General features: G+C 34.2%; 1 protein-coding gene across 1 annotated transcript in view; it reads right to left on the bottom strand.

The window, feature by feature from the left end:
- Positions 1 to 1754: 1754 nt before the first annotated feature.
- Positions 1755 to 14495, bottom strand: part of LOC111086625 — a gene marked incomplete at its 3' end in the record, with an annotated part of 194584 nt that continues 181843 nt past the window's right edge. The window contains exons 12-16 of the mRNA XM_022390234.1: positions 13533 to 13592; positions 12005 to 12145; positions 8857 to 8952; positions 3625 to 3767; positions 1755 to 1971 (exon numbers count right to left, since the gene is read on the bottom strand). Of these exons, the coding sequence (XP_022245942.1) occupies positions 1755 to 1971; positions 3625 to 3767; positions 8857 to 8952; positions 12005 to 12145; positions 13533 to 13592 (657 nt within the window). The remainder of the gene's footprint in view (positions 1972 to 3624; positions 3768 to 8856; positions 8953 to 12004; positions 12146 to 13532; positions 13593 to 14495) is intronic.

Below are 14495 nucleotides of genomic sequence, written 5' to 3'. Positions count from 1 at the left end.
ATGTATTGTTAAACACATACAGTCTATCAGTAGAATAGTAAATTTCTCAACAAAGTGAGCATTACCGTGAAAGCACTGAGCCTATGTATTGTTAAACACATACAGTCTATCAGTAGAATAGTAAATTTCTCAACAAAGTGAGCATTACCGTGAAAGCACTGACCTATGTATTGTTGAACACACTCTATCAGCAGAATTATATATAGATCAACAAAGTGAGCACTACTGTGAAAGCACTAAACCTATGTATTATTAAACACACACATAGCCATTCAATAATTTCTTTTTGTACACACATATTAAAGTTGGGCTGGGTAAAAGCTTGTCAGTATCTCGATAAAATCACTTTGAGGATTTTTACTTTTCTGAGTTCAATTGTATTGTAATATATGAAACCATTAGGTCACCGTTGTTTACATGTAAGTATTACTTCTTTGTGTCACAACGCTAAAATATCAACTTTCTGCGTCAATAAACGTATTCAAAGGATCATGGATTGACATACCAGACTTTTCGTGACTATACTTTGTAATGTATTGACATACCAGACTTTCTGTGATTATACTTTGTAATGGATTGGCATACCATACTTTCTGTTATTATACTTTGTAATGGATTGACATACCATACCTTCTGTGATTATACCTTGTAATGGATTGATATACCAGACTTTCTGTGACTATACTTTGTAATGGATTGACATACCAGACTTTTTGTGATTATACTTTGTAATGGATTGACATACCATACTTTCTGTGATTATACTTTGTAATGGATTGACATACCATACTTTCTGTGATTATACTTTGTAATGGATTGGCATACCATACTTTTCTGTGATTATACTTTGTAATGGATTGACATACCATACCTTCTGTGATTATACCTTGTAATGGATTGATATACCAGACTTTCTGTGATTATACTTTGTAATGGATTGACATACCATACTTTCTGTGATTATACTTTGTAATGGATTGACATACCAGACTTTCCGTGACTATATTTTGTAATGGATTGATATACCAGACTTTCTGTGACTATACTTTGTAATGGATTGACATACCAGACTTTGTGTGATTATACTTTGTAATAGATTGACATACCATACTTTCTGTTACAATATTTTGTAATGGACTGACATACCAGACTTTCTGTGATTATACTTTGTAAATGTGGAATCTCGTTATTAATCAGTTAGATGAGTATTTGGTATTCTTTGATATCGAAAAAAATATTGAGTTAATTTAATTTCCCTTTACTAAAATACTTGTTATTTTAAACACTATTAAATTATTTTTCTTCGAATCGACCAATTGAGATAAGAAATAATATAACTGGAAACAATATCGTAACCATAATCTGTAAATATTTTGTTACTATTCAATCATGATAAACAGTATAAAAAAATTCACATAATATAATACGTCATAAGAGAAAAGTTCGAAAGCGACCCAAAAGCCTCTGCAATTTTTAAGAGTGTTTTGTTCTTCATGTGATAGCATAAGCTTCTCTTTGAAACCTCTGGAGCTTTTGGGCCCTTTAGGGATTTTCTAATAACCTCGTAGTGACAAAGCGACCCAAAAGCGTAGGTAATGTTGAATAGTTGTATCTTCTTCACCAGTAACTCCTGATAAAGAAGATTTTTATTCAAAACCTTTGGAGCTTTTTGGCCCTTTAGGGACTCGTAGTGACTCACGGTGCTATCTTACTTCAAAATGACTCTTCTTAAGAGTTTGACTGTTGATACCTACAATCGTAACTTAGAAGGAGAAACTGGTGAGCGTACCATCTCGGCAACCCTAACTTTCTGTTCTACGTCTGATCGATAGCTGCTCATCTCTGATTCGATCTTAGCTCTGTATTGGTGGAGTTCACGATTATTCAGTGTCTCTTCCAGTTCCGGTTGAAACTTGTCTTCTAGCTGAAGACCAACTTCAGTCGAAGCTTCCATCTCATAGAATGCTGATCCTTAAAGAACTAATTAGCGTTAAACACTATTCAACTTTTGGCTTTAAATGGACTACTTCTGCCTGCCTGTTTCTAGTTCGGGAAAATGTTTTGGCTTTTATACTAAGGCCTTCTTTAGATTGAAGTAGGCCTCAGTATAAAAGCCGTAGTGTTGTCCCACTATATAAACAGCCAGGGGCAGCCCATTAAAACCAAAACTCTACATGTCTATACTGCTTAAAATACTCTTAAAATAACATTCACCTTTATAGATTCATTTTTTGCAACTTCTATATTTGTAGAAATTAAAAATAATTTATATAATTTCAATATTACAAAGTAATATAAATATATGTACCTATATCTATTCTAGCAAAGGGCACATTGATAATAAGGTATTTCATAAATCTGTTTATAACACAGAGAAGTATGATGTTAGCAGATTTCTTTGTTATATGGTAGTTTGAGTTGATAAAAAGTGCCTTACTGGGACTTGCTAGAGATTAGCCCTTTAGGATGGCGTGCGAGTGGTTGGTCTTAAGTGCAAATCCTGCTAGAACTGCAATTACCACACTTATTGCAAAAATATAAACACAGATTCATTTCAGTGATATATAAGATAAAGTAAATGCGCTATTTCGTAAGTTATATTCTAAAATCTAACCTAAATGTTTCGTTTATGCTACAATATCTTGGTTTGTTTGTAATTAAGCACAGAGCTACACAATGGGCTATCTGTGCTCTGCCCACCACGGGTATCGAAACCCGGATTCTAGCGTTGTAAGTCCGCACACATACCGCTGTGCCACTGGGGGGCAATATCTTGGTTTTCAACGCTTTTTTTTGAATGGTGAAGGTTCAGCTTTAAAATATCATATAATCTTATGTAAAAATTTGCTTGTTTCCTTTTACAATAATAACCTATTGAATGGTTCTTAGCACCTCTGATTCATGTCTTTAATGCTGTCATTACATTTAAATTGAGTATTATGTGGTCACAATTTATCATCGCAAAAAACGACCACAAGTGTGAGTTGGGACAAATTTTGGGACATTTTTGTTAAATAATAATAAACTAAGTTTATTTGAAATATAAGCGTAACAAAGACTAAATTTCCGAGAAGTTTTGTTACGTTTTTACAATAACGTTAGCATTTGAACTAGGTGAGCGTAGCAAATTTATGTGACAGATGAAAATAATTCGTGGTCGGTCTTTAGTATTAGTCTGGAGTATGTTCACATAAGTTTGGTAACAATACTATTATTTGTTTGTTTTGAATTTTGCGCAAAGCTACACGAGGGCTATCTGCGATAGCCGTCCCTAATTTAGCAGTGTAAGACTAGAGAGAAGGCAGCTAGTCATCACCACCCACCGCCAACTCTTGGGCTACTCTTTTACCAACGAATAGTGGGATTGACCGTTACATTATAACGTCCCCACAGCTGAAAGAGCGAGCATGTTTGGTGTGACAGGGATTCGAATCAGCGACCCTCAGATTGCGAGTCGAGCGCCATAACCACCTGGCCATGCCGGGCCGATTAGTTTAAACAAGTTATTGAAAACACAGAGTAGCCTTACGATATATATATGACCACACCAACAATGAAAGAAATTCAATCACTAAATTGATATAGTTTTAGTGGACGCTTTTATTGAGGAATTCAATGCTGTACCTGTAGGAGGCGACATCTGGTGACCGAGGGAAAGTCTTGGTCTCTTTTCACGGTGAACTGCCCTAGGACACCCAGACAAGCTTCGGTGGGTAAGAAAGGTACCCGTCACGTGACCACTGCCATCACATCCAGGAGTTGGGCAACTGTAAATTGAGAAAATACTTTAAATCTGTTGACTTCGTTAGGTACTTTTTGTTTTCCAGCACCAATTGAAACTTTCCAATTCCTTTGGTTCAATATTATCGACTGAATGAAATCTAATTTCTCTCTTCGAAGAACCCTAACATTTCTAAAGCAAACCAGTTTTACCAAGGATATTGATTGAAAGTCACTTATTGGGATTGCTAGGCTGTTCGTTTTAAAAAAATGGTTAATACAATAAATACTAGTATTCAACGTTATAACTAGAATTCCTTGTGGCATAATAAAAAGAACAATAACAACACATTTCCCCAATGAGATGTACTTGATTTTTTCAATAAGTCCTAACAAAACAGAAGCTTGTCCAGGTAAAAAATAAACTAAGTTGTAGTTTTCCAAAGCAAAAACTGTTTACCCATAAATCAAATCTATCTGTTTTTGTTCATTTGAAGAGCTTTCTTTTGAAACAAATGTCTATACGAACGACATTGGGAACCGAACAATACACCACTGTAACATGATGGTCTAGTTAAGATTCACTTTGACCTCTTGCGACACTGTTAATATTGTCAACAATCAGAGCCGAACTTTAGCAAACCTACGAGGTATGTTAAATAGCTTTCCTTTCTTCTGGAAATCTAGTTAGAACTTTCTTTAGAGACTTTCCTTTGGGCAAGTAAAATCTTACGAAGATAAAAGCAGAAATTCTTTGAAAACGCACCCAAAGTTGAAAGGCTGTATAAAAGAGTAGATTAGCTTGAACAAATGTAGTAATAGATGTTATGGAACAGTTAAAGATACAAAATAGTAACATAAATGAATTATCTATCGTACGTTATATTGTATGGTAACAACGTAGTAAGAACACGTGTTTATTCACACCCACGTTTGTAAAACTTTCAGTTACAAGAAAGGCTCATCCATACGATGGTAAATTTTCGAACAAACCAATAAAGGTTGTGTCGCGATTTATAAAGATGTAATAATATTTGGACTGCTTCCAGATAATACGGAGATATGAATGTGATTTTCAACTGCTTCCCAATAATACGGAGATATGAATGTGATTTTCAGCTGCTTCCCAATAATACGGAGATATGAATGTGATTTTCAACTGCTTCCCAATAATACGGAGATATGAATGTGATTTTCAACTGCTTCCCAATAATACGGAGATAAGAATGTGATTTTCAACTGCTTCCCAATAATACGGAGATATGAATGTGATTTTCAACTGCTTCCCAATAATACGGAGATATGAATGTGATTTTCAACTGCTTCCCAATAATACGGAGATATGAATGTGATTTTCAAAAGTATTGCATAGTTTTGAACAAGCTAAAATAAAGAAAAAACTTAACACGCATTAGCGACCCATAGTTTCTGTATATAATTGGAATGAAACCTATGACCTGTAGTTTCTTCACACACTGGAGACATTAGTTGTTTCTATGTATCCTTGACACGTTCATAGTTTCCATATACACAAACTTAAGACCTTTGACCTGTAGTTCATACACACATACACATATTTGAGAAGTTTGACCTAGTTTCTATACACAAACATTTCATATGTTTGAGCTGTAGTACCTATACAGACACACACACACATGAGACCAATCTAATCTTGGCAGGTATTTAGGTTTATTATAAAACCAGGGGTGCTCAGAGATTTTTGGAACTCTCTTCGTCTCACTCGTGATTAAGGCAATGTGAAAACATCAACATATAAACGGGCTTATATTAATTTAAAATGGTCATATTAAGTGTTTTACTACTGCTAAGGTGTTAGGCTACTTGAGTGATGCTACTTGAGTTAATTATGATTGCAAAATACTACGCGTTCTTCTAATTCTCAAACCAAACGCCCCCCTGTGGGACGGAAGGTCCTTCAAGGAGGAAGGAATGTGAAAATCCTATGCCTGGGCTGAAATCAATAAATCCAATACCCGAAAATTGGCTGTGGGGGTGGGGGGGGGGAAGAAACGGGAGAGCCCCGAGAAAACTCACTTTTACGTCCAGGCGCCGAAATATAACGCCTGGGCATTGCCCGAATATATCTGTAATGGAGTAAAGGCTGTAGAGGCGAAGTAAGGCCTGCAATGGAGAAAGACAGGGTTAGCAAGCATGTAAGATGATAAAAAACTTCAGAAAGTTTAAATAAATGTAAAATTTTAAATGTATTTAAATACACTTAAAATAAACTGGCAGACGTTTGACCTGTAGTTCTTATATATATATACACACACACACACTAGAGACTTTTGGTCTGTAGTTACTTTATACACACACACACACACACAGTTGAGACGTTTAACCTTTAGTTACTATACACATACACACTTCAGACGTTTAACCTGTAGTTACTATACACACACACACTTCAGACGTTTAACCTGTAGTTACTATACACACACACACTTCAGACGTTTAACCTGTAGTTACTATACATACACACACACACTTTAGACATCTGACCCATAGTTCCTGTACACGCACATGAGACGTTTTACCTGCAGTTATTATATATATATATATACATACACATTTGAGATGTCTGACCCGTAGTTCCTGTACACGCACATGAGACGTTTTACCTGCAGTTATTATATATATATATATATATACACATACACATTTGAGATGTCTGACCCGTAGTTCCTGTACACGCACATGAGACGTTTTACCTGCAGTTATTATATATATATATATATATACATATTTGAGATGTTTGACCCGTAGTTTCTATACACACACTTGAGATTATTAGTTTGTAGGTCTTGCACATACACATTTGAAACGTTTGACTTTTGTCTTCTTTTGTTTACCAGTTCAGTAAAACTGACGTTATATTGAAGCGATGTGTGAATATCGAGCCAAACCTAAAATTATAAACGTTCTGTACCAGGATAGACCTTCTTTACCATACTTTGCAATATGTCGACAGACAAGCAGATCGATGAATTATGACAACGTATACACACATAAAATACTTGTGTTTAATAACATTCACATACGTAAACATATTTTGAGGTGAACATATTTCAAAAGTATAACATTAGAATCAGGAAGTACATGCTGAAGTTCAAAAAGTACATTCAGTGAACAGCAAAAATTAACATAGTAAGGGAAGGACTGTAGTAGAAGAGAACAATTGTCAGCAGATGCAAAGCAAAATATCCCAGTTTTGGTGTGAACCAACTACCTGCATTAAGAGAATTTAAATACGTCGAAAAAATTAGAAGGAGCAAAGCAATGCTACCTGGGAGGAGTAGAAGTGGAGTTGCTTACGCCCTTAGAAGGAGTAGAAGTGGAGTTACTTACGTCCTTAGAAGGAGTAGAAGTAGAGTTACTTACGCCTTTAGAAGGAGTAGAAGTGGAGTTACTTACGCCCTTAGAAGGAGTAGAAGTGGAGTTACATATTTCCTTAGAAGGAGGAAAGCATTGTTAGTTGGAAAGAGTAGGACTAGGGTTAGTATGTTCTTAGAAGGAGTATAATTGGAGTTACTTACGCCCTTAGAAGGAGTAGAAGTGGAGTTACATATTTTCTTAGAAGGAGGAAAGCATTGTTAGTTGGAAAGAGTAGGACTAGGGTTAGTATGTTCTTAGAAGGAGCAAAGAAAAGTTACTTGGAAGGCGTAGAAGTTGGGTTACGTATGTTCATAGAAGGAGCAAAGCAATGTTACTGGGAAAGATTAAATATGGAACTACACATGTTTTATTTACTCTTAAACCCTGCTTATGCATAAACAGCCGATTAACACATATAACAAAGTTACAAGAGGCAGCTGTAAGAATGTCACTTATGACTACTTGTCTCTTCTCAGGTATAAGTAGTAGTAAAAATTTTAAATAAATAAAAAGAACAAAACTATTTTAGGCACGATGAAACATTTTACTTATGCACATGCCATATAGCATAATGTAAAAATTTAGGCCATTTCAAACGCTGCGTTTCATTACCAAATTTAATTTCCTATTTTAAAAGTTTTTACAGTAAAAATAAGCTATAAAGTTTTCACTTTATTACATGAAATGTAACTATACTGTGAGTTTCCTGCTAGTAACTGGAAAGCGTTGACAAGTGTCATGCAATTTTGTTAGGTTAGTGGGGAGAGTACTGGTACGGAAGAAAAGCAGAAGCTGTGCAAGAGCGAAGCAAGCAGTTGACTTGCAGAGCAATTATGCGGAAATATGTTCAAATTTACTTTTAGAACAAGGCAAAAATGCGTGAAGAAAACTGATTGAAAACAGATGTTTCTGTAAGGAAAAAAAGAAGTAGCTGAAAATCAAAAATGTTCGTTCTGAACATTCAGAAATGGGAAAAAATCCTTATTCAGTAACTGTATGGAAATCAAAGGTTTAAATAGGAGTAGTTATATCATATGGTTGCATACTAACTCACCTCCAGCACGCAATTATGTCATATGGTTGCATACCTACCCACTTCCAGCACGAAATTATGTCACATGGTTGCATACCGACCCACTTCCAGCACGAAATTATGTCACATGGTTGCATACCGACCCACTTCCAGCAAGCAATTATATCATATAGTTGCATATCGACCCACTTCGATCACTGAATATTAGCAACTACAGGTAATGGTAACACGTATATGTGATTGATGTTACACCACAATAAGACTAATAAAATTTCGATCACATGATTCTTTATTAGTCATACACGGGTTTCCAGTAAGAGAAGTGTAAAATAGTATTTTAACTATGCTACATTTGTTTTATGCCACTTCCGGCGTAGCCTTTTGATGAATACCAGACTTCATTATGTCTGGTAGCTTAGAAAGTCGTAATTGAAACTTTGTTTATATTAATCGCTTATGAGTAAAAAAAAAATAATCTTAGACTGTTTACTCAATCTATGGCTAAAGTATAGCTTCTTCTTTTACAGAAAATATATTAATGTAACTTATTGTTTGTTAAAACTATTGTATCTTAATATACGAATTAGTGTATTATCACATTACCAAAGATACAACATATTTACTATTTTTAGTACCATTTCAATACAAATGTGTTAAGCGTATTATTTATAGAGATAAAAGTTGTAAACTTCGAAACATCAACGTACCTACTTCCTTCAGGTTTGATAACTCTTCCGCTTGTCTGTATAGGTTCGTGGTGATATCGGACTTTAGTCTTACTACCTATCGGACAGCCAGTCACTCTGAATATTATAGAAATATTGCTGTAGTAATGTTGTGATTCAAAACAGAATGTGAGAAAAAAACATATAAGTTATTGTGTGAAACTTTTCACCTTTAGATAACTAACACTTCTATTTCTACAGAGGTTGAGTACGTTACATTAAAACGACCTTGGAGCCACGCCACTTGATTAGATTGCATGTCGCCACGTACGGTTATGCTCTATTTGATGACCGTACATATTGACAATAGCCCTATAACGTAGTTTCTATTACAAAAAGCACTGTCGTAAGGTTGTCATTTACAAATGACACCAATCCTCCCTCATTGCTTTCCATAATCCGTCAGCATACGAGGACGACGGTTTCCCAACGTCCGTTTTAAGCGTCCGATCACACAGAAATCCATAAGCGCTGCGTTTGGTGACTTTACCGGTATGTCTTCGTATGGAATAGCATGAATACTAATTTCATTCTTCAGCTGCTTGAGGTATGCTACAGTTGAATGGATAAATTACAGAAGCAATTTGTGTATACGTAACATGTGTCGCCTTTCTAGATTGAGATCATTTTTGATTATATTATATACTGTTTCTTGGAGCATGTGGACGGCTTTTACCAGGGATCTTTGTGTTCATGGATTCTCGCCTGTTACAAGATGCTACAATTAGCTTACAATTAGATGGTTTATGACTTGTTGCAGATATCTTTCTGGATGGTCCTAGGTCTCCAAGTTGATCCACTTTATTTTGTTTTCCAATGCCATTAAGTACAATGGTTATCCCCGTTTTGGAAATTCCAAATATCCGATCTGAACAAATCTTTATGATCTGAGTGTATGAATAATTTTCTGTAGCGTCTCACCACCAAAGTAATGCTAAACAATATCATAACGTAGTTCTCATACCTTCCGCTCCACCGTGACCTTATATTAGCTGTGATTGTCACGTTAATTGCTAATTTGCGTATTCAACTTCGTTTTACTATAAGTTACTCACTCCTCAAAATTAGCAGGCAAAGTTTCCTTCTAAAGCTGACTGCATGATCATTGTTTCTCAAATATAAATGTTCTGATTGATATTCATCTGAATTTTAAAAACTGTTATGAAAATTACTGTTTCTTATGTTCCTTCTACCCTATTTATAACCAATATTTTTTGTGAAGATTTGAAAACAAATCAGACTTCTGCATATTCTTATGATGTGAGCAATGTCTGTACTTTCTGGTGATAGTTGAACCTATTTAGCTATTCTTCTTCGTTAGACTTTAATCCCATCTAGATATGTGGTCGGCGTTCGGATTTTTTGTATTAACCAAAAATTTTACACTCGGGTGAATGGTCCTGACAGCAATCCTAAAAGGCGAGTATGTTTGGTGAAGAGAATTCAAATCCACAACCCACAGATTGCTAGTTGAACGCCCTAATAAGCAGGCCATACCAAGCCTTACTTAGCTCTTCTTGTAATGCTTTAAAATATTTTATAGTTTGATAAATAGTTAATTCACTATAGAATCACACACACAAAACTTCAATAAGCGAAAATTTTTCCGTGTTGTTAACGACTTTAATTATTAAACTTGAATAATATTTTAATAGTAAACATTATTAAATGAGCTAAGAAAACGTCAAAAACTTTGAAAATTATTTTCATCAGAAAGTGATGTTTTAATCATCCTGTTGTTGTCATCGTAAGCCTTAAGTATTAGCATAAGTTTCTATGTTGCATGAATGTGACGTGTTCTTAATAATTAAAATTATCCTAGTAAAAACTGGGCAGTATAAACAGCACTGATTTATGGCTAAGAATACTCAAAAGCATTTAGAAAACACACAATTTGCCACATCTTTATGGTCATGCAAGACGATAAAGATTCGAAGACTGAATTTTCTTTAATTACGTCTCACCACCCAATGCTAGTTGGGAAGTTTTATTTCCTAAGCAAAAACAAAGAATAAACTACGTTTGAGTTCATTTTTATAATAAATTATTGCGTACGCTTATTTCTTTATCACGTCTGCAAAGTCGTTTATACGTTATACATAGTGCAGAATACACAACTTACATAGGAGCTTAAGGAATCTAATAGTCAAAATCGACGAAAGCAGAAGTCACCACAGAATCCGTATTTGCTTCCAAGTAAACTTAGTTTTATTTTTGAAAAGTAACTTGTTTTAGTACATCTAAAGAGTTGTACATGTTTTGAAGAAATTACTGGGGGAAAAACTGTCGTCTTCAGGACTGCACAGTAAAGTTTATGTAATTTCCTTACCCAACTTTGTTTTCATAAGAAACGAAATACCGAGATTAAAGTTTTCATCAGTTACTAAACAATTTAAATATACTACAACCGACAACTTCTTTCTGTCAATCCTGAATTTTTTATCGCTTATAATAATTAAATAAGTTTTTTACAAACGATAAACATGACCTTACCAAAGACTCAGCTATTATACGGTGACGCCCTCTTTCAGTTAATTGGAAACGAATATCTACAACACTATTAACATTATCCAAATAAAGTTTGTTTAACGTTCTATTTTAAGATTGAATAGAGAAGCAGGAGCTAGAGCAATCAAACTGTGCTTATACGAAATACATGGCGTATGAAAACGGAACTCAAATTTATATCAAAATTATTTCATTATTATAAAACAACATATAACAAGATACAGAAATAAAAAGGGTAACTTCTTCTCTTTCTGTTTGGAAATACTATTTTCCATTACCGTATATATTTGACATCGGTGTATTGATGAACCAAAATACATCTAAGGGATTTTGTACCAGAGTTCGTTTTTTTCTCTCTCTTTTCTGACACTTAAATGATATTCCTCCTCAGTATCCTCACCTTTAACTGTTTAATATATTTGTTCTGACTTCATTGTAGGCTACTCACGTTCGACACTAAAGCCATAGTTTAGGTGGTTTATCATCACAAGATATAGAAGAGAGACATTATATCTACAGATTGACCTCCTGTGTGACTGAGTAGAAAAACATGTCTGTAATTGAATTGGTAAACGAAGATTAAACGTGATAAAAATAAAACAAATAATAACATAAAATTTACCGGGTTAAATCGCCATTGGGTTTTTCTTCTCTTAATACAGATATTTTATGTCGGTTGGTACGTGGACAACCTGACAGACTACGATGAGAAGAGTAATTTCCTGTCACGTGACCAGAACCATCACATCCGGGAGTTGGGCACCTGAAATTAAATAGTAGGGCTCTTAAGTCTTATGACAAAGACGTTCTCGTAGTAGTTCCTGTCAAATGTGTTTTAGACAAAATAACGAAACTTCATTAAAAAACTAGGTTGGATTGAAGATGTTTACTGATTTGTATTTTATTGTTTTTTACTTAGTTTACTGCTGATATGTTAGACTTTATTCTTCAAATTAGATATCTTATACCACAACGTAACAAAACTGAGCCAGTTTGATTCGCTAAAGAAAATAGGAACTTGCAAATTGATATTATGAAACCTTTGAGCGACTTTGGAAACATAAATTTCCCTTAATGTTATTGAATTTCATGTATAGCTTTGCGAAATAATATTATCTCTTTTCGAGATTGTCAACAAGACGGAGGATTATGAAAATAGACAGCCAATAACATTTTGAAACATGAAACGCTGTATTTGTCAGTAGCAATCACATACAGTAAAATACAAAGAAAGAACTACATGAATGTCTCACAGCAATATTATAATACAGTACCGTATAATAAATTAAATAAACACGTTTCTATAAGTAAGGGATTTTATTATTGTTTAGATATTTACTGTCCAGAAGCTACGAAGTTAAACATGTAACAGACGTCCACTGACACGACAAGTCGTAAAATATATTGTGGTGAACTAAGGCCTTTGAAATAAATCGAACCAGATAAAAGTATGAATAATTCAAAAGGGTTGTATAATAGAATAATCTATTCGTAGACGGGTGTGTGTGGTGACACTGAATATCCAGTAAGTAGCTTAAGCAGAAAACTACGAACTACATGCGATACACGTGAGCCTTTATAGACACCAAGGCTTGTCTGATGATGCATGAAGGAAATATGCATTTTGAAAGACTTGTACTGAAAAACAGTGAGAGAGAGAGAGAGAAGTCCAGCATTTTTATTTTATCTGTGTTTTCAATGTTTCATTGTTTGATAAAGTGTGTTTTCCATTTATAATATCTTATCCGTAAAACATTAAAATATAATAACATAAAAAAGCTACTTTTTTGATAAAGATGGAAACATGTCCTGACCAGGATAGTTACGAGAGCTTATTCTTAACTGAGTTCTGAGAGTTTATATTTAGGCTAGTTCTTGGAGCCTATTTTTTATCTCCTTCTAAGTGCCAGCTCGGATAGTTTATCCTTGGGCTGTTCTGAAAGCTTATCCTTAGCTAATTTCTATCCTTAGAGTTGTTCTGAGAGCTTATTTTTAGGATAATTCTGTCTGGTTATACTTCAGGGGTTCTTCTATAGCCATGAATTAAAAGCTTGGTACAACTCCTCATTAAACTGGTATGAAAATTCAAGTAAACATCAATTGTTCTACCATTTATAATTTAACAAGGAGGAGATATCACAGTGCCTTACCTTAAATCGTGGTGTTGGTTTTGTAATTGGGCTTTGTCGGCATGAGGGCAGCCAGAGAGACTATGTAAAAAGAGTAGAAATAAATAAAGAAATAAAAACTTCACCTAACACAATGGGGATATAATGCTTAAAAAACAAACAACGAAATAAAACCTTATATAACACCCAGAAAAACCTATGCAGAAAGCAGGAACAAAATCAGAACTAAAGCATTGTCTAACTCTGTCTTGAATTGTTATTTTCACTTCTATGGGTATTTCCTGTGTCTGGACATTCAAAAGAAGTTTTCTAAGCAAAGTTTTAAGGAATTATTGCTGTTTATATTGAAACATAACATGTTTTATTCATATCTATAACAAGGCCTTTGTCTAACTCTGTTATATACAATTAACTTTCATTTCATCAGCAAAGTTTCTTTACCAAACAATAATGAGAAATCAAGCACTTGTACTTTTAAGAATTACTTTTATATTTGAAAAATTAGCTTCTTCAGGATTTCAAGCAGCTAAGAGAATAAAACGTACATATCTATCATATTTTTCTAACAGGGTTGTACGGCAAATAAGATTTTAAGTTGCATTTATAGAAATATTAAATACAAGTCCTAAAAGGTTGAATATTATTGTATAGGTCATAGGAGGGTTTTTCTCCGCTAGGCAGCATTATAATCTTCCTTAGTTTCCACCCTTAGCAACTGGACTTGGTGGATGCAGTTAATTTAAGGGAGTTTGATATTTGAATGATAAGGGCTGGCTTTATATATATTTTTCTTTTCTTTAATTTAGTGAATAGGACAGCCTAGATGGACAATAAAGCCCTTCTTGTCCTTTAATGTTATAAAAACCTCTATATTTTCTTTATTCACGTTATACCGTTTATATATATATATATATATATATATATATATATATATTAGTATATTTGTAACGTTACTAACTACTCTATACGTATTATTGTACTTAC

This window comes from Limulus polyphemus, unplaced genomic scaffold (assembly GCF_000517525.1).
Source record: "Limulus polyphemus unplaced genomic scaffold, Limulus_polyphemus-2.1.2 Scaffold1263, whole genome shotgun sequence".
Lineage (NCBI taxonomy): Eukaryota > Metazoa > Arthropoda > Merostomata > Xiphosura > Limulidae > Limulus > Limulus polyphemus.
This window is presented reverse-complemented; position numbering and strand designations above follow the sequence as displayed.